This window comes from Gorilla gorilla, chromosome X (assembly GCF_029281585.2).
Source record: "Gorilla gorilla gorilla isolate KB3781 chromosome X, NHGRI_mGorGor1-v2.1_pri, whole genome shotgun sequence".
Classification (NCBI taxonomy): Eukaryota; Metazoa; Chordata; class Mammalia; order Primates; family Hominidae; genus Gorilla; species Gorilla gorilla.
The window spans coordinates 131,467,781-131,487,275 of record NC_073247.2 but is presented as its reverse complement, the minus strand read 5'-3'; the positions used below and the strand labels follow the sequence as shown (position 1 = coordinate 131,487,275).

Below are 19,495 nucleotides of genomic sequence, written 5' to 3'. Positions count from 1 at the left end.
TTAACTTCACTAAATAGCTGTTATATTTGAGAAATTAAATTTTTGATACTGAATTAACCTCTGGAGAATTTCAAAAGTGCATGAATGATATTAGTTTCTGCTTTCACTGGCATGCCTTTGTTTTGTCTACCAGGGAAAAATCAGTTCATGGTTCACTCCTATATTAGGCCTGATGTTTTTTGGCTGTGCCCCCACCCACATCTCATCTTGAATTCCTACATGTTGTGTGAGGGACCCAGTGAGAGGTAATTGAATAATGGGGCAGGTCTTTCCTGTGCTGTTCCCATGATAGTGAAGAAGTCTCACAAGATCTGATGGTTTCATAAAGAGGAGTTCCCCGGCACAAGCTCTTTTTGTCCTGCTGCCATCCATGTAAGACATGACTTGCTCCTCCTTGCCTTCTGCCATAATTGTGGGGCCTCCCTACCCATGTGGAACTGTGAGTCCATTAAAGCCTCTTTTTCATCCCAGTTTCGGGTATGTCTTTTTTTTTTTTGAGACAAAGTCTTACTCTGTCGCCCAGGCTGGAGTGCAGTGGCATGATCTCAACTCACTGAAACCTCCATCTCCCAGATTCAAGCAATTCTCCTGCCTCAGCCTCCCTAGTAGCTGAGATTACAGCCATCCGCCACCGTGCCTGGCTAAATTTTGTATTTTTAGTAGAGATGGGAATTCACCATGTTGGACAGGCTGGTCTTGAACTCCCGACCTCAGGTGATCCACTGCCTCGGCCTCCCAAAGTGCTGGGATTACAGGCATGAGCCACCACTCCTGGCCTCGGGTATGTCTTTATCAGCAGTGTGAAAACGAACTAATACGGGCTGTTCTTACATTATTATAAAGAAATACCTGGCCGGGGCTGGGGGCAGTGGCATATGCCTGTAATCCCAGCATTTTGGGAGGCTGAGGTGGGTGGATCACGAGGTTAGGAGTTTGAGACCAGCCTGGCCAACATGGTGAAACCACGTCTCTACTAAAAATACAAAAAATTAGCTGGGCGTGGTGGCACACGCCTGTAGTCCCCAGCTACTCAGAAGGCGGAGGCAGAAGAATCACTTGAACCAGGGAGGTGGAGGTTGCAGTGAGCCGAGATTGTGCCACTGTACTCCAGTCTGGGTGACAGAGTGAGACTCCATCTCAAAAAAAGAAAAAAAAAAAAGAAATACCTGGCCAGGTGCAGTGGCTCCCGCCTGTAATCCCAACACTTTGGAAGGCTGAGATGGGCGGATCACTTAAGGTCAGGAGTTTGAGACCAGCCTGGCCAAAATGATGAAACCCCATCTCTACTAAAAATACAAAAATTAGCCAGGCATGGTGGCAGGTGCCTGTAATCCCAGCTGCTCAGGAGGCTGAGGCAGGAGAATCACTTGAACCCAGGAAGGTGGAGGCTGCAATGAGCCGAGATCACACCACTGCACTCCAGCCTGGGCAACAGAATGAGACTCTGCCTCAGAAAAATAAATAAATAAATAAATGAATACCTGAGACTGGATAATTTATAAGAAAAGAGATTTAATTGGCTCCCAGTTCTGCAGGCTGTACAGGAAGTGTGGCACTGGTATCTGCTCGAGTTTTGGGAAAGCCTCAGGGAGCTTTTACTCATGGCGGAAAGTGAAGCAGAAGACATCCCACATCACAGAGTGAGCAAGAGAGTGAGTGCGGGGAGGAGGTGCCACACTTTACAACAATCAGCTCTGTAAAACTCACTATGGAGCGGATAGCACCAAGCCATGAGGGATCTGCCCCATAACCCCAACACCCCACCAGGCCCCACCTACAACACTGGGGATTATATTTCCATGAGATTTGGGTGGGGACAAATATCCAAACCACATCAACTATTCTGGTCCCATAAGAACAAAATGTTTAGACAACATCCTTGAGCTTTTGCCTGATTTTCATTCATCCTGCCAGCCCTTCCTAACATGGCATCACTTTGCCTTTACTTTCTAAATAACTTTATGTTTCCTCAGCTTTTAGAAACAAGTAGCCCAAGAGGGAGGTACAAGAGCCACCAAAAATGATTGAAAGTGAATGACTGTCAGATGGGCGAGAGGATTAAGGGAAGGGAAAATTTCAAGAAGGAGATTGGCTGACAATGTCCCATGCCACAGAGAGATTAAGGAAGACAAGAAATGGAAGTGTTCATTGGATTTGGCAGTCGTGATTTCATTAGTGAACTAATGAAACTGATGACCTAAAAGAGACAGAAACCATGTTACAGTGAGGGGTGAATGGCAGGTGGGAAATGGATGTGTGGATTTGGAATTCATCCATTTTTAGGGGTCCATTGAAGTCATGACCATGGATTCTGTCACTTTATGGGGAGAGAGTGAAGTAGGAACAGAAGGAGACCTAGGGCCCAGCCTTAAAGAACTCTTAACATTACACAGAGGTAAGGAAATGTATCTACAAAGACAGAAAGAATAGCCAGAGTAGGAGAAATACCAGAAGACTCCGGTGTTACTTAATCCAAGAGAAAAGTGTTTCAAGGAGGAGGAGTGGCCAGCAAGGTTGGCCACTAAAAATACGGCTGGGCGTGGTGGCTCATGCTTGAAATGCCAGCACTTCGGGAGGCCGAGGCGGGTGGATCACTTGAGGTCAGGAGTTCAAGACCAGCCTGGCCAACATGGTGAAACCCCACCCCTACTAAAAATACAAAAATTAGCCGGGTGTGGTAGTGCACATCTGCAATCCAAGCTACTTGGGAGGCTGAGGCAGGAGAATTGCTTGAACCTGAGAGATGGAGGTTGCAGTGAGCCGAGATCGCGCCACTGCACTGCTGCCTGGTTGACAAACTGAGACTCTGTCTCAAAAAAATAAACAGCAAAAAAAAAAAAGAAAAAATATTAAAAATACAAAAGTTAACCAGGCGTGTTGGCACAAGCCTGTGGTCCCAGCTACTCAGGAGGCTGTGTCAGGAGAATTGCTTGAACCCAGGAGGCGGAGGTTGCAGTGAGCCAAGATCACACCAGTGCACTCCAGCCTGGGCAAGAGAGCAAGACTCTGTCAAGAAGAAAGAAAGGAAGGAGGAAAAAAATGGAAAGGAAGGAAGGAAAAAGAAAGAAAGAAAAAAGGAAAGAAAGGGAGGGAGGGAGGGAGGGAAAGAAAGAAAAGGGAGGGAGGGAGGGAAGAAAGGAAGGAAGGAAAAAAGGAAAGAAGGAAGGAAGGAGAGAAAGGGAGAAAGAGAAAAAGGAGGAGGAAGGAAGGAGAAAGAGAAAGGAAGGAAAGAAAAGAGAAAGAAAAGGGAGGGAGGGAGAAAGGAAGGGAAAGAGAAGAAGGAAGGAAGGAAAAGAAAAGGAAATAAGGAAAGAAGGAAGGAGAAAGAAAAAGAGAAGGAGGGAGGGAGGGAAAGAGAGAGAAAGAGAAAAGGAGAAAGAAAAGGAAGCAAGGAAAAGAGAGTGAGAGGGAGGGAAGGAGGAAGGAAAGAGGGAAGGAGAGAGGGAGGGAGGAATGAAAGAAGGAAGGAAGGAAAAAAGGAGGAAGGAAAGAAGGAGGGAGAGAGAAGGGAGGGAGGAAGGAAGGAAAGAAGGAAGGAAAGGAAGGAAGGAAAGAAAGAAAGAAAAGGAGAAAGGAAAGAAAGAAGAGAAAGAAAAGAAAGGAGAGAAAGAAGAGAAAGAAAGGAAAGAAAGAAAGAAAAGAAAAGAAAGAGAAAGAAAGAGAAAGAAAAATGAGCCAGGCATGAGAGCTCTTCCAGGTAATCCTAGCATTTGGGAGGCTGAGGTGGGAGCATCACTTGAACTTAGGAGTTCGAGACTAGCCTGGGCAACATAGTGAGACCCTGTCTCTATTAAAAAAAATAAAAAATGTTGGCCTGGCACAGTGCCTCACGCCTGTAATTCTAGCACTTTGGGAGGCCAAGGTGGGATGATTGCTTGAGTTCAGGAGTTCAAGACCAGCCTGGGCAATACAGTGAGACCCCACTTCTAAAAAAAATGAAATACTGATTCATGCTACAACATGGATGAACCTTGAAAACATTATGCTAAGTGAAAGAAAGCAGACACAAAAGGCTACATATTGTGTCTCCATTTATATAAAATATCCAGAATAGGCAAATCCACAGAGACGGAAAATAGATTAGTGGTTTCCTAGGGCTGAGAGAAGAGTGGGGATGAAAGAGTGACTGCTAGGCCAGGCACGGTGGCTCACATCTGTAATCCTAGCACTTTGGGAGGCTGAGGCGGGTGGATCACCTGAGGTCAAGAGTTCGAGACCAGCTGGGCCAACATGGCAAAACCCCATCTCCACTAAAAATACAAAATTAGCCAGGCGTGGTGGCACATGCCTGTAATCCCAGCTACTTGGGAGGCTGAGGTAGGAGAATCACTAGAACCCAGGAGGCGGAGGTTGCAGTGAGCTGAGATCATGCCACTGCACTCCAGCCTGGGCGACAGAGACTCCATCTCAAAAATAAATAAAATAAAATAAAATAGTGGCCGGTGCGGTGGCTGACACCTGTAATCCCAGCACTCTGGGAGGCCGAGGTGGGCGGATCACCTGAGGTCAGGAGTTCAAGACCAGCCTGGCCAACATGGTGAAACCCTGCCTCTACTAAAAATACAAAAATTAGCTGGGTGTGGTGGTGCATGCCCGTAATCTCAGCTACTTGGGAGGTTGGGGCAGGAGAATCGCTTGAACTCGGGAGGCCGAGCTTGCAGTGAGCTGAGATCACGCCATTGCACTCCAGCCTGACAGAGAAAGACTCTGTCTCAAAAATACAATAAAATAAAAAAAAAACGGTGATTTTCATATTACGTGAATTGTATCTCACTTAAAGAATGGGAGAGAAGTTGGAAACAGTGAATGAAGACAAATCTTTACCAGGGTTTTGTTGTAAAGGGAAGGAGAAGAAGAAGTAGCTGGCAAGGGAGTTGGAGTAAAAAGCAGCTTTTTTAAGATGACGGCATATTTATTTGTATGTTGATGGGAATAATGCAGTGAACAGCAAGGACAGAAAGGGAAGACTAGTCAGAGCAGGGTTGTTGAATGGGTGAGAGAGGTTTGGATCTAGGGCACAAGCGAGCAGACAGGCTGGACATAGTTCAAACATTTCATTCACAGTAACAGAGGGATGGGGGAATAGTCACGTGGAGGTGTTGGCAGATAGCATGTGTGGATGGGTTGTGGGAGTTCTCTTGTGATTGCTTAAATTTTCTCAGTGACTAGGAAGCCAGGTCCTCAACTGAGTGTGAGAATGGAGGAAGAAGGGTTGCAGGTTTGAGGAGGGAGAGGAGAGTCTTCACATAATTATCTAGGCCTAGGCTCAGCAAATTACAGCCTATGGACCAAACCTGGCCACTGCGTGTTTTTGTACAGCCTGAGAGCTAAGAATGGTTTCTGTATTTTTGAATGGTTGAAAAAAATCAAAAGAATATTTTGGGACACATGACAGTTCTATTGAATTTAAATTTTAGTATCTGTAACTAAAGTTTTCTTGGAACCCAGCCACACCGTTCATTTACATATTGTCCTGCAGCTTTCATCCTGCAACAGCAGAGTTGAGTAGTCGCAACAGACACTGTATGTCATCTGCAAAGCCTAAAATATTTACTATCAGAAAAAGTTTGCTGACCAGGCGTGGTGGCTCATGCCTGTAATCCCAGCACTTTGGGAGGCTGAGGCGGGCAGATCACCTGAGGTCAGGAGTTGGAGACCAGCCTGGCCAACATGGCGAAACCCCGTTTCTACTAAAAATACAAAAATTAGCGGGCATGGTGGTAGGTGTCTGTAATCCCAGCTACTCCAGAGGCTGAGGCAGGAGAACTGCTTGAACCTGGGAGGCGGAGGTTACAGTGAGCCGAGATCGTGCCATTGCACTCCAGCCTAGGCGACAAGAGCGAGACTCTGTTTCAAAAAAAAAAAAAAAGCATAATTTTAACAACCACCCCCACGAGCCTTCTTGTTTCCACTATTGTCCCCATCCCCATCTACTCTCCAGCTGGCCAAAGGATCTTTTTAAAATACTTACATAATTGGCCAGGCACGGTGGCTTATGCCTGTAATCCCAGCACTTTGGGAGGCCGAGGTGAGATCGCTTGAAGTCAGGAGTTCGAGATCAGCCTGGACAATGTGGTGAGACCCTGTCTCTACCAAAATACAAAAAATTGGGTTGGCAGCATGCGCCTGTAGTCCCAGCTACTTGGGGGCCTGAGGTTGGACGATGGCTTGAGCCGGGGAAGTGGGGGTTGCAGGGAGCTGAGAATATACCACTGCACTCCAGCCGGGGTGACAGAGCAAGACCCTGCCTCCAAAAACAACAACAACAACAACAACAACAAATATATAATTGCCACTTACTCTTACCCTTTAAAAGCTTTCAAGGCTCCCAATTGCCTTCAGCAGTAATTTTGAAAATCCACCCTCAAACAAGAAGGGTCGGGCCAAACAATGAAGATGTAAACTGCCCTGTGGAGTCTGTTCTTTGATGTTGTCTCTTTGATGTATTAGCGTTTGTTCATTCATTCACCAAATATTTACTGCGCATCTACTATGTGTCAGGCACTGTTCCAGGCTCAGGGAATACAGCAGTGAACAAAATACACAATCCATGACCTCATGGAGCTTACATTCTAGGCAGGGAGTCAAACAATAAATAAAATATATGTTATCTCAGGTAAGTAATATGGAGAAAAATAAAGCAGTAGTAGGGGTAGGGAGTGCTGAGTGGGGGCCAGGGGTTGCAAATTTTTTTCAGAGAGAGTCTCACTCTGTCACCCAGGCTGGAGTGCAATGGCTCAATCACTGCTGACTGTAGCCTCGAACTCCCCAGGCTCAGGTGAGCCTCCCACCTCAGCTTCCTGAGTAGCTGGGACTACAGGCATGTGCCACCACACCCAGCTAATCTTTGCATTTTTCTTGTAGAGGTGGAGGTCTCACCATGTTGCCCAGGATGGTCTCAAACTTCTGGGCTCAAGCCCAGAATGCTGGGCCTTGGCCTCCCAAAATGCTGGGATTATAGGTGTGAGCCACTGCGCCCGACCTGGGGGTTGCAATTTTACTTTATTTTATTTTATTTTACTTTATTTTATTTTTGAGACAGAGTGTCCCTCTGTCTCCCAGGCTGGAGTGGAGTGGCACGATCTCAGCTCACTGTAACCTCCACCTCCTGAGTCCCGGTTCAAGCAATTCTCCTGTCTAAGCCTCCTGAGTAGCTGGGATTACAGGCACGCACCACCATGCCCAGCTAATTTTTTGTATTTTTAGTAGAGATGGGGTTTCACCATGTTGGCCAGGCTGGTCTTGAACTCCTGACCTCATGATCTGCCCGCCTCAGCCTCCCAAGGTGCTGGGATTACAGGCGTGAGCCATCGCGCCCGGCTGAGCTGCAATTTTAGATAGATAGAGTGGTTAGGGAAAGCCTCACTGAGGTGACATTGGAAAAAAGACCTAAGGAGACTGATGAAGGAAGCCATGAAGGCGTGGGGACATCTAGGGGAAGAGCTTCCAGGTAGAGAGAAGAGCAAGTGCAAAGGCCCTGAGCTGAGAACTGCCCAGTATGGCCAAAGCCCAGTGAACTGATGGTGAGAGCAGTGGGAGATGAGGTCACAGAGGTGAGGTGGAAGGGGCTGATGTGGAAGCGTATGCCTGTTGTGAGAACTTGGATCTTTAATTTTTTTCTTTTTATATTTTTTTGGAGATAGAGTCTTGCTCTGTTACTCAGGCTGGAGTACAGTGGTGTGATCTCACCTTACTGCAGCCTTGACCTTCCGGGCTCAAGCAATCCTCCCACCTCAGCCTCCTGAATAGCTGAGACCACAGGTGTGTGCCCCGACATCCGGCTAATTTTTTAACTTTTCGTAGTGACAGGGTCTCCCTATGTCGCCCAGGCTGGGGCACTTAGATATTTACTGGAGTGAAATGAGCCATTAAGAACCACTAAATAGGCCAGGCACAGTGGCTCATGCCTGCAATCCCAGCACTTTGGGAGGCAGAAGGGGGCAGATCCCTTGAGCTCAGGAGTTCAAGACCAACATGGCCAACATACACCCCCATCTCTATTAAAAACACAAAAATTAGCCTGGTGTGGTGGCATGCGCCTGTAGTCCCAGCCATTTGAGAGGCTGAGGCACAGGAATCACTTGAACTCAGGAGGTGGAGGTTGCAGTGACCTGAGATCATGCCACTGCGCTCCAGCCTGGGTGACAGAGCAAGACTTAGTCTCAAAAAAATAAAAAATAAAAAGGAGCCACTAAATACAGTGACATGATCAGGCTTAGGTTTTAGCAGGGTCATTGACTGCTGTGGTGAGAAGAAACTGTAGAGGGGCAGGGCCAGAAGAAGGGGGAAGAGTTTGAAGGATTTTGCAATAATCCAAGTGAGAGATGAACGACGGTGGGGGAAATGAGCACTGAATTCGAGAAACATTTTTGAGACAGCTGACAGGATTTGCTGAGATTGGATTAAGGGTGTAACAGAGAAGAGTCAATGGTGAGTTTCTATATAAAATGGCTTTTAAAACAAAGAGCCATTCTGTTAAAGAAGTCTGCAAATTACATCGGGCGTGGTGGCTCACGCCTGTAATCCCAGCACTTTGGGAGGCTGAGGCGGGTGGATCACTTGAGGTCAGGAGTTTGAGACCAGACCGGCCAACATGGTGAAACCCATCTCTACTAAAAATACAAAAATTAGCTGGGGATGGTAGCATGTGCCTGTAATCCCAGCCACTTGGGAGGCTGAGGCAGGAGAATCGCTTGAACCCGGGAGGTGGAGGTTGCAGTGAGTGGAGATAATACCATTGCACTCCAGCCTAGGCGACAGAGCGAGACTCCATCTCGAAAAAATAAAAATAAAAGAAAGAAAAAAAAGAAGTCTGCAAACTGTTGGTCCCCAGGATAAAGCTCAGACTCCTAGGCTGGCTCTGGGAGGCCCTGGATACCTGTTCTTAGCATCTACACCTTTGCAAATATAATCATCTCTCAGCATCCATGAAGGATTGGTTCCAGGATCTCTTTACTACCAAAATCCACTGATGTCCAAGTCCTTTATATAAAATTATGTAATATTTGCATATAACCTACACACATCCTCCTGTATACTTTAAATCATCTCTTGTTTACTTATAATACCTAATGTAGTGTAAATGCTATGTAAATAATTATTACACTGTATTGTTTTTCATTTGTATTTATTTTTAGAGATAGGGTCTCACTACATTGCCCAGGCTGGACTTGAACTCCTGGGATCAAGCAATCTGCCTGCCGCAGTCTCCCAAGTAGCTAGGACTACAGGTGCATGCTGCCACACCTGTCTATATTTGTATTATTTTTTATTGCTGCATTATTTTTTTCCAACTTTTTTTTTTTTTTGAGACAGGGTCTCACTCTGTTGCCCAGGCTGAAGTGCAGTGGTGCGATCTCGGCTCACTGCAACCTCCACCTCCTAGGTTCAAGCAATTCTCCTGCCTCAGCCTCCTGAATAGCTGTGATTACAGGTGTGTGCCACCATTCCCGGCTAATTTTTGTATTTTTAGTAGAGACAGGGTTCTGCCATGTTGGCCAGGCTGGTCTCGAACTCTTGATCTAAGTTAATCCACCCGCCTCGGCCTCCCAAAGTGCTGGGATTACAGGTGGGAGCCACCACGCCCAGCCATTTTTCCAAATATACATTTTTTAACTTGGATTTTTTGGATTTTTATTGCTCATTTATTTAAGAGCAAGCATTTTCTTTCTGGTGACCAGAAGCAGCAGCAAATAAGCTTTTAAGTGCTTATGTCAATTATCCTTTTAATTCTTACTGCTTTTAGAAAGAGCACTTCTTGCTGGTTTTCCTTCTACCTTTCATGCCACCCCTTCTCAATTTTTTTTTTTTTTTTTTTGAGACGGAGTCTCCCTCTGTCACCAGGCTGAAGTACAGTGGCATGATATCCACTCACTGCAACCTCCGCCTCCCGGGTTCAAGCGATTCTCCTGCCTCAGCCTCCCGAGTAGCTGGGATTACAGGCGCCACCACCACACCCAGCTAATTTTTTGTATTTTTAGTAGAGACGAGATTTCACCATGTTGGTCAGGCTGGTCTCGAACTCCTGACCTCGTGATCCACCAGCCTCGGCCTCCCAAAGTGCTGCGATTATAGGCGTGAGCCACCGCGCCCAGCCCTCAATTTTTTGTTTGTTTGTTTTGAGACAGGGTCTCACTCTGTTGCTCAGGCTGGAGTGCAGTGGTACAATCATGGCTCACTGCAGCCTCGAACTCCTGGGCTCAAGCGATCCTCCCTTCTCACCTTCCAAGTAGCTGGAGCTACGGGCACGTGCCACCACATCCAGTGGCTAAATTTTGTATTTTTTGTAGAGAGTCTCACTATGTTGTTCAGGCTGATCTAAAACTCCTGGCCTCAACTATTCCTCCTTCCCCAGCCTTCCAAAATGCTGGGATTACAGGTGTTAGCCACTGCACCTGGCCCCTGCTTTGCTTTTCTTGATGACACCTCCTTCTGATGTGCCATGTAATTTACATATTTGTTGTCTAACTCGCCACTATAATTAAACTCAATGAAGGCAGAGTTTTTTTTAGACTTGTATTTTGAAATAACAATAGATTCACAAGAAGTTGCAAAGAAAGGGACTGAGAGGCCCTGTGTACCCTTTATCTAGTTTTCCCCAGTGTTAGCATCTTGCGTAACTATAGTACAATATCACAACCAGGAAATTCACGTTGGCACAGTCCACAGAGCTTATTCAGATTTCACCAGCTATACATATACCCCTTGGGGCAGGGGTGGGCAGGGGGGAGTTGTATAGAATTGTTTTTTTTTGTTTTTTTGTTTTTGTTTTTTGAGACAAAGTCTCACTCTGTCACCCAGGCTGGGGTGCAGTGTCGTGATCTCGGCTCACTGCAACCTCCACCTCCTGGGTTCAAGCAATTCTGTCTCAGCCTCCTGAGTAGCTTGGACTACAGGCACGCACCACCATGCCCGGCTAATTTTTTTTGTTTGTTTTGAGACAGAGTCTCGCTCTGTCACCCAGGCTGGAGTGCAGTGGCGCGATCTCGGCTCACTGCAGCCTCCACCTCCCGGGTTCAAGCCATTCTCCTGCCTCAGCCTCCTGAGTAGCTGGGATTACAGGCGCACGCCACCACACTTGGCTAATTTTTGTATTTTTAGTAGGGACGGGGTTTCACCATGTTGGTCAGGCTGATCTCGAACTCCTGAGCTCAGGTGATCCGCCCGCCTCAGCCTCCCAAAGTGCTGGGATTACAGACGTGAGTCACCACACTTGGCAAATTCTATCACACGTGTAGCTTTGTGTAATTCCCACCACAAAAAAATCCAGAACCATACCATCGCCACAAGACTCCAAGAGGGCAGGGATTTTTGGTCAGATTTGTTTGCTCCTGTACCCCCAACACGAAGACCCGAACCAGACAGAGTAGGTTCCCAAAATCTGTGTTGAAAAGGCAGTAGAGGGTAGTGGTGACAGCACAGACTCTGAAGCCTGGACTACCTGAGTCTGAGTACCAGCTGTGCAACATAGTAGCTGTGTGACCTTGGGTATACAACTTAATCTGTCCCTGTTGCTGTTCCCTCTTCTGTAAAATGAGGATAATTAACCATACTTACCTTGTAGTGTTCTGGTGAAGATTCAAAAGGTCACTGGTAAAACATGGTAAGCTCACAGTGAGGCTTGAATTAATACATGCAGCTACATAGTAACTATCAAGCCCCATAAGCAGCAGCCACTGTTACTTTCATCCTTTTGCATTGCAACAGAACAGATAGTGCTAGGAGCCATAAGAAAGGTACAAATAAACTATTACAACAGTGTTGAAGGGGTGATGATTTCCAGCTAAGGGGAAGAGACAGCATTTGAATTCGGCCTTAGAAGGTGACTGGTGGTGTCATGAGCTAAATTATGTTCCCCCAAAATTCATGTGTTGAAGCCGTAATCCCCAGAACCTCAGAATGTGACTTTAGGCCGGGCACGGTAGCGAACTCCAGTAATCCCAGCACTTTGGGAGGCCGAGGCGGGCGGATCACTTGAGGTCAGGAGTTCGAGACCGGCTTAGCCAACATGGCGAAACTCCGTCTCTACTAAAAATACAAAAATTAGCTGGGTGTGGTAGTGCGTGCCTGTAGTCCCAGCTACTTGGGAGGCTGAGGCATGAGAATCACTTGAACCCGGGAGGCGGAGGTTGCAGTGAGCCAAGATTGTGCCATTGCACTCTAGCCTGGCAATAAAGGGAGACTCAGTCTTGAAAAAAAAAAAAAAGAAATATGTGCTATAGTAATACATGGGCTTCTTAACATAGTTCTATTTGTGAACTTATAACTAATGTAATTTAAAGGGAGTGTGTAAATAATATATGGAGACATCTGCATCAACTGTAATGTAATATGAAGCCATCTATGATTTCTATTAGTGACCAAGTCACGAGTACTGCTAATGCCACTGTGGTCTGTTGCCTACATTCGTAAATAAAGAAAGCATTACATTTCATTAAATTTGGTGAAAATAAAGTTGTATTTTCCCATTCAAGTTCATGGGATCCTCTGAATTCTATACATGGACTCTTGTGGACTCCAGGTTAAAAACCCTTGCTGTAATCCGTTGGTGTAAAAATGCTTGAGGTGACTGCAAATATACATGGAGGTTTTTGCGTTTATTTATTTACTTCTTCTTTTTTGAGGTGGAGTTTTGCTCTTGTTGCCCAGGCTGGAGTGCAGTGGCGCAATCTCGGCTCACTGCAACCTCCGCCTTCTGGGTTCAAGAGATTCTCTTGTCTCAGCCCCCGCCCCCAGTAGCCAAGATTACAGGCGCCCGCTACCACGCCTGGTTAGTTTTTTTGTATTCTTAGTAGGGACGGGGTTTCACCATGTTGGCCAGGCTGGTCTCGAACTCCTGGCTTCAAGTAATCCGCCCGCCTAGGCCTCCCAAAGTGCTGGGATTACAAGCGTGAGCCACCACGCCCAGCTTATTTTTATGTTTATTTTATTTACTCATCAAAAAGGAAAGGTTTTTGCTTTTAAATGGGGAAAAGGATGAAAATGGGGAACACTAGCATCCCAAACGCATGTTATTAATTATTGTACATCTTGCCAAAGGCGGGCTACAATGTCAGGCTGGACTTCTAGCAGCCAAGGAAGAAGTTCTGTCCCTAACTTTCTGAGTTGAAAACTTTGATTGGCAACCTTCCGCCTAGTCGAAAACCCCTAGGCTTACATAAGCGTCCACGTGGTCCAACCCCCTCCAACTTCTGCTTCTTCCGACACGACTGTCCCTTCCCACACCTCCCAGCCAGGCCGAAATGACTCGTAACCCTCTGGGAAAATGGCACTTACTCTCCGCCTGCCGAGCTCCGACCCGGCGTTCCGAGTCCCCGGCGCCCGGAGGTGACGGTCGCTTCCCCTGCCCTCCCTTAGGGTTAGTCCCGCCCAATGGGCTCCTTAGGTTTTCGGAGGGGCTTCTACTTTGGCATTTATCACGGGCTGTCTGCCTCACTTACGAAGCAGGGTGCCCCTAGCACACTGCCGGGCCCCTGGGGGAACGCACTTAGGGAAGCGAAGCAAAGCTAACTGCATTTGGCAGGAACCAGCGCGCTTTCCCACGGCGCCATGGGAGCGCACCGCTAGGCAGAAAAGGCACTAGAAGAGGCGGTCGGTGCATAGCGTCACCTCCTAAGCTCCGCCCATCGGCAGCGCCTTCTAAGCTCGTTCTTCCGCCAGCTTCCTGCCTCTTCCTTTCTCCGCCATCGTGGTGTGTTCTTGACTCCGCTGCTCGCCATGGTAAGTCCATCGGCCCCCATCGGCCCCGGGGTGGCTTCCCAAAACCCGAGGCCGCTGCCACGAAATGCCTGGGCCGCGCGGAGCTTCGAAGGGCGGGAGCCTTTTAAAGGCTTTTTCAAGAAAAGATCCAGTTCGGCCACTGTTGTCTTTCGTGGCCTGGAGGGAAGCTAGTGAGCCAGCGAGCAACCTGGAGAGGGACGGGCTGCGCTGCGGCCGCGGATTCAAGGGGGCTCTTTCTTTGCCCGGCCGCTGCCGAGTCGGGCAGGGATTCCGGTTTCCCTTCGCTTGTAGCGAACTCGTTCTGGAGGCGGGGGGTGGGAGGTGGCAGCCACCCCCGAAATCGTGGCCTGACTGTGGGCTGCCCGTGGCATGCGCAACGTGGAGGGTAATCAGGAGGGTATTGTGGGCTACTGGTTTTCGAAAAGGGTTTAGCTTGGCGTGGAGAAGCGAACCACATTTTTAGATCCCAGGACTTTTGTTTAGAGGACGTTTATTCAGAGACTTGAGCGTCACCCCGTGGAAGCGCCTAGAACAAGGGGTGTTTTGTGAACCTGTGTGTCATTCTGGCCTTCTTAGTAAATGGCACTTAGTAAATGGAACCAGTCACTCTTTACTGGGAAATGTAAAATGTTGATTTCTAGATATGGAGGCGATAAGTACTGGTATTTTATTACTTGTCAAGTAATAGTTTATTACTTGACAAAATTTACAACTGCTACTGTGGATGGGGGACGGGGTGTAATCTTTGCCTTCTTTGTATTGGCTCCCATTATTATGCAAGGGTATGTTCGTCCAGGTTGGCCAGGCATTAAACCTGCATCCGTGCCAATATTGCAAGATTATTCTGTAGATTTGGGGGAGTATTGGGGTTGGCCTTAGATGAAAGCCAAAAGATGCAACTAGAAATTGAGACAGTCATCCTTGGAAAAGTGACATTGCATTTATTTTTAAATTTAAAAGTTTATTTTTTTAGCCAGTGAAATTTAGCAGTAGAGATAGAGTTAGGATTAATACCGAAATGGTGAGTAGGTTAGATCTTCTGAATGTCAGGGACTTTCCCTAAGTCTTAATTACCCTCCCAATGACACTTGAAAAGTACGTACCCCTATTTTACAAAGTAGAGCACTGAGATTCGTTGACTTGCAAATGGTAGGTAGGTGGTTCTGTTTGACTCAAAGCTGTGTTCTTCCCAGGAAGCCAGATTCCCTAGCCATTCCCAGTGTGGTCGTCTGAGTCCTTAGGGGACCGCAGGGTAAATTGAAAGGTAGTCTCTGGCTGTGGAGCAGAAAGGACCTGGGTTTGAATCCTGGTTCTGCACATTGATGCTCTGATTTTGTGCATGTTTCTTAACCTGATTCCACTTATTTTATTTGAACGATGGAAACTGTGGTATCTGCCCCCAGAGAAGTTGTGAGGGTCAGAGACTTGCTTGGCTTGATGGCTTAGCATTGAGAAGATTTTGGGGCTGGGGTATGTGTTAAGCACTCAAATGTTGGTTTGAAGGAGTTCTTGACTTTGAATCATTCGGGCAGGCTCTAATATCATTGTCTAAATTGATTGCATTTTCTTCCCAGTCTTCTCACAAGACTTTCAGGATTAAGCGATTCCTGGCCAAGAAACAAAAGCAAAATCGTCCCATTCCCCAGTGGATTCGGATGAAAACTGGAAATAAAATCAGGTAAGACCTCCATCATACTGCTTGTATTTTGCTAAATGTAAGAGCCACTGTGTCTGGACAGGGTTACTTTTTGAGTATAAATACATGATTAAAATTGCATGCAATCCAGTCCACCCTCTGACAGCATTCTCAAATTCCTTTTTAAAAACGTACTTCCTTTGTTTCTGCACTGCATCCAGCCCACATCTGGGCTTATGGGCAGATACTTCTCCAATACTTGTTAATTTCCTGGTCATCTTCAGTCTGAGCTAGGTCATAAGGTGGAAGGCTGTCTTATACACATCCTGGTGGGGAAGACCCAGTCAGTATTTTTAGGCTTTTTGTTTTTGTATTTTTTTTTTTTTTTTTTGAGACGGAGTCTCGCTCTGTTGTCCAGGCTGGAGTGCAGTGGCACAATCTCGGCTCACTGCAACCTCTGCCTCCCAGGTTCAAGTGATTCTTTTGCCTCCGCCTTCAGAGTAGCTGGGACTACAGGTGTGCGTCACCACGCCCAGCTAAGTTTTATATTTTTAGTAGAGATGGTATTTCACTATATTGGCCAGGCTGGTCTCAAACTCCTGAGCTCAAGTGATCTGCCCCTCTCGGCTTCCCAAAGTGCTGGGATTACAGGCATAAGCCATTGTGCCCAGCCTTTGTTTTTGTTTTTTGAGACAGGATCTTGTTCTGTTTTACATGCTGCGTTGACACTATCTCCCTGCAGCCTCTCCCTACCTACCAGACTCAAGTGACCCTCCCACCTCATCTCTCTGAGTAGCTGGGACTACAGGCACACGCCACCACACCTGGCTAATTTTTAAATTTTTTGTAGAGATGGGGTCTCTCTGTGTTGCCCAAGCTGGTCTTGAACTCCTGAGCTCAAGCAATCCTCCTGTCTCACCCTACCAAAGTGCAGAGATTACAGGCGTGAGCCATCACACCTAGCCCAGTCTTTTAGATGTTTCTCTTTTCTAAAAAGAGACTAGAAAAGATTGGAAAACTGTCCTCTACTGCAGAAGTAGTTGATCTCAAAGGAAAAACATTACTAGAATTGCTATGAAGGACCTCCAAGGTCATCTAGACTAACTCCAGGGAAAGCTAGGCCTGAAACTCAGTCTCCTGCATGGCTTTTTCAGCCCATCGCTCTTTGGACCTGATGGGCCTTGAGACAGGTTTTGAAGGGAGCATCAAGAATCAGCGAGAGTTGCCCAAGGTTCAGCAGTCGCTCTCTCACCCAGGCTGAGTGCAGTGGTGCAACCCTCCCACCTCAGCCTCCTCCTGAGTAGCTGAGACTACAGGCGTTCACCACCATGCCTGGCTAATTTGTGTACCTGTTGTAGAGATGGGGTTTCGCCATGTTGCCCAGGCTAGTCAAAGCACTTTCTCTTTTTTTTTTTTTTGAGATGGAGTTTTGCTCTCATTGCCCAGGCTGGAGTGCAGTGGTGTGATCTTGGCTCACCGCAACCTCTGCCTCCCAAGTTCAAGCGATTCTCTTGCCTCAGCCTCCCAAGTAGCTGGGATTACAGGTGCCTGCCACCACACCCGGCTAATTTTTGTATTTTTAGTAGAGATGGGGTTTCAGCATCTGGGCCAGGCTGGTCTTGAACTCCTGACCTCGTGATTCACCCGCCTCTGCCTCCCAACATGCTGGGATTACAGGCATGAGCCACTGTGCCCAGCCAGAACTTGATTCGACTTGTATGGCAAAGCTAGTGGGATTGGTTTGCTAAGAAGACTTAAAAGGGTGGCTTCTTAGGGCTAAAGTTGAGGGCCTATTTCCTTGGTTCATTTAGCTAGTTAGATGTGAAAATTGCCACCCATTGTAATGTTATGGGCTAGTTAATTGCTTACCATTTGTTTACTGGATACTAGACACTGTCCTTTATTATTTGATACATCTACTTGAACGTGGGTTTCTCTGTGTCCTGCCTGATGGTGGGACCTGCTTGTGAAGAGTGAAGAGTGAAAGAAGTATATATAAACCAGGCACAGTGCTTCATACTTATAATCCCAGCACTTTGGGAAAGGCCAACGCAGGAGGATTGCTTGAGGCCAGGAATTTGAGACCAGCCTGGGCAACATAGGGAGACCACCCCCATCCATCTCTACCAAAAATATAAATTAGCTGGACTTGGTGGCACGTGCTTGTAGTCCTAACTATTTAGGAGGCTGAAGTGGGAGGATCACTTGAGCCTAGGAGTTCACAGGCTGCAGTGAGCTATGATCCGGCCACTGCATTGCAGCCTGGGCAACAGTGTGACCCTGTCTCAAAAAAAGAAAAATGTATGTAAAACTCAACGCCTAGTTCAGTAAATAACCTGCTATTAAACTCTGTGGTCTCCTAGAATTGGGAAGGTATTTTGTACGTAAGATTATATACCCTTGACCCAGATAATTAATTGACCCAATGGAATGATTTTCATTGTCTTAGCTATCTTCCAGCGTTAAAAATGTTTTTGAAAGCAGGTTGCAATTACAGTGCTTCATTTTGTGGAAGTACTGCCATTATCCTGCTGAAAGAAAAGCCGTGTTAATCATTTTTGATTTTGCCTTTATGAGGGTAAAATCATGACAGATTGACATGGACAATTCTGGGATTGCTGTTTCCCTGCACTAGACGTGAATGGAGGAGTTTATCGATTGTAAAGATCATGCGAGGCCAGGTGCAGTGGCTCATGCCTGTAATCTCAACTCTTTGGGAGGACGAGGCGGGTGGATCTCGAAGTCCAGCCAGTTCGAGACCAGCCTGGCCAACATGGTGAAACCCCGCCTCTACTAAAAATACAAAAATACAAAAATTAGCTGGGTGGTGTTGCGGGGGCGGGCGACTCTGTCTCAAAAAAAATATCATGCGGGAGCTTTTATATGTTTGTGACCCATTATGAGGGGGTTCAGAGTATGTCTGTGTACCTCCAGGTCCATTGAATCAAAACTGGGTACAAGTACACTTGGAGAGAGTGGGCTTCACCACTACTCTGATCCCAGTTAAGAGCCTAGCCTTGAAATTATTTTGAGAGGATAAAACTTGACTTGGCTAGTTTTTAAATACATAGGGAATTATTTTTTTTACTCTCCAGAAAGAACTCCAAACTTGTTAAAGGAGAGAAAAGCAGTACCCTTTATATTTTGTGGTACCTAAAAGGTTATGTGAATGGGAACAGCTACATTGCTGTCAGACTGCCTTTGTAACTTGACATTTTTTTCTGTGTAGGTACAACTCCAAAAGGAGACATTGGAGAAGAACCAAGCTGGGTCTATAAGGAATTGCACATGAGATGGCACACATATTTATGCTGTCTGAAGGTCACGATCATGTTACCATATCAAGCTGAAAATGTCACCACTATCTGGAGATTTCGACGTGTTTTCCTCTCTGAATCTGTTATGAACACGTTGGTTGGCTGGATTCAGTAATAAATATGTGAGGCCTTTCGTTTTAATTGCTGTTGTATTGTGGTTTGTGAATTACTGAATTCTCCCTTCCCTGCCAAACCTAATAACAACACTATCCAGTAGAACTTTCTGCAATGATAGAAATGTTCTCTGGCTACCATGTGCTTGAAGTGTGTTTAGTGTAAAGGACTGATTCTGTAAATTTTTTTTTTTTTTTATGTATTTATTTATTTTGAGACAGAGTCTGGCTCTGTTGCCCAGGCTGGAGTGCAGTGGTGCGATCTTGGCTCACTGCAACCTCCACCTCCCGGGTTCAAGCAATTCTCTTGCCTCAGCCTCCTGAGTAGCTGGGATTACAGGCGCCCCCCACCACATCCAGCTAATTTTTGTATTTTTAGTAGAGACGGGGTTTCACCATGTTGGTCAGGCTGGTCTTGAACTCCTGACCTTGAGATCCACCCACCTCGGCCTCCCCAGAGTGTTGGGATTACAGGCATGAGCCACCACGCCCGGCCTCACATGAGTTTTACAATCAATCAACTCCCCCATTCACGTCTAGTGCAGGGAAACAGCAATCCCAGAATTTTATTTTTAGTAGAGACGGGGTTTCACCATGTTGGCCAGGCTGGTCTGGACCTCCTGACCTCAGGTGATCCACCACCTCTGCCTCCCAAAGTGCTGGGATTACAGGCCTGAGCCACCGCGTCCAGCCATCTGCTGCCTGTTTTT

The 19,495-nt window shown here is 46.7% G+C and overlaps 1 protein-coding gene and 1 non-coding gene across 2 annotated transcripts; both read left to right on the top strand.

Moving 5' to 3' along the window:
• The first annotated feature begins 13,568 nt into the window (after positions 1–13,568).
• Positions 13,569–18,813, top strand: RPL39 (ribosomal protein L39). Its single transcript, XM_019019406.3, has 3 exons — positions 13,569–13,719; positions 15,294–15,397; positions 18,585–18,813. The coding sequence occupies exons 1-3, from the start codon at positions 13,717–13,719 to the stop codon at positions 18,631–18,633; spliced, it is 156 nt and encodes a 51-aa protein (XP_018874951.1). The 5' UTR covers positions 13,569–13,716; the 3' UTR covers positions 18,634–18,813.
• LOC115932529 (small nucleolar RNA SNORA69) lies at positions 17,833–17,964 on the top strand. Its single transcript, XR_004068798.1, has one exon. It is a non-coding gene; the product is annotated as a small nucleolar RNA SNORA69 (small nucleolar RNA).
• Positions 18,814–19,495: the final 682 nt, after the last annotated feature.

What these genes read in the sequence shown, in the direction of transcription:
- RPL39 (XM_019019406.3), top strand. An exon ending in AAAACTGGAAATAAAATCAG is followed by an intron (nt 15,398 to 18,584) that starts GTAAGACCTCCA and finishes TTTTCTGTGTAG; the next exon opens with GTACAACTCCAAAAGGAGAC.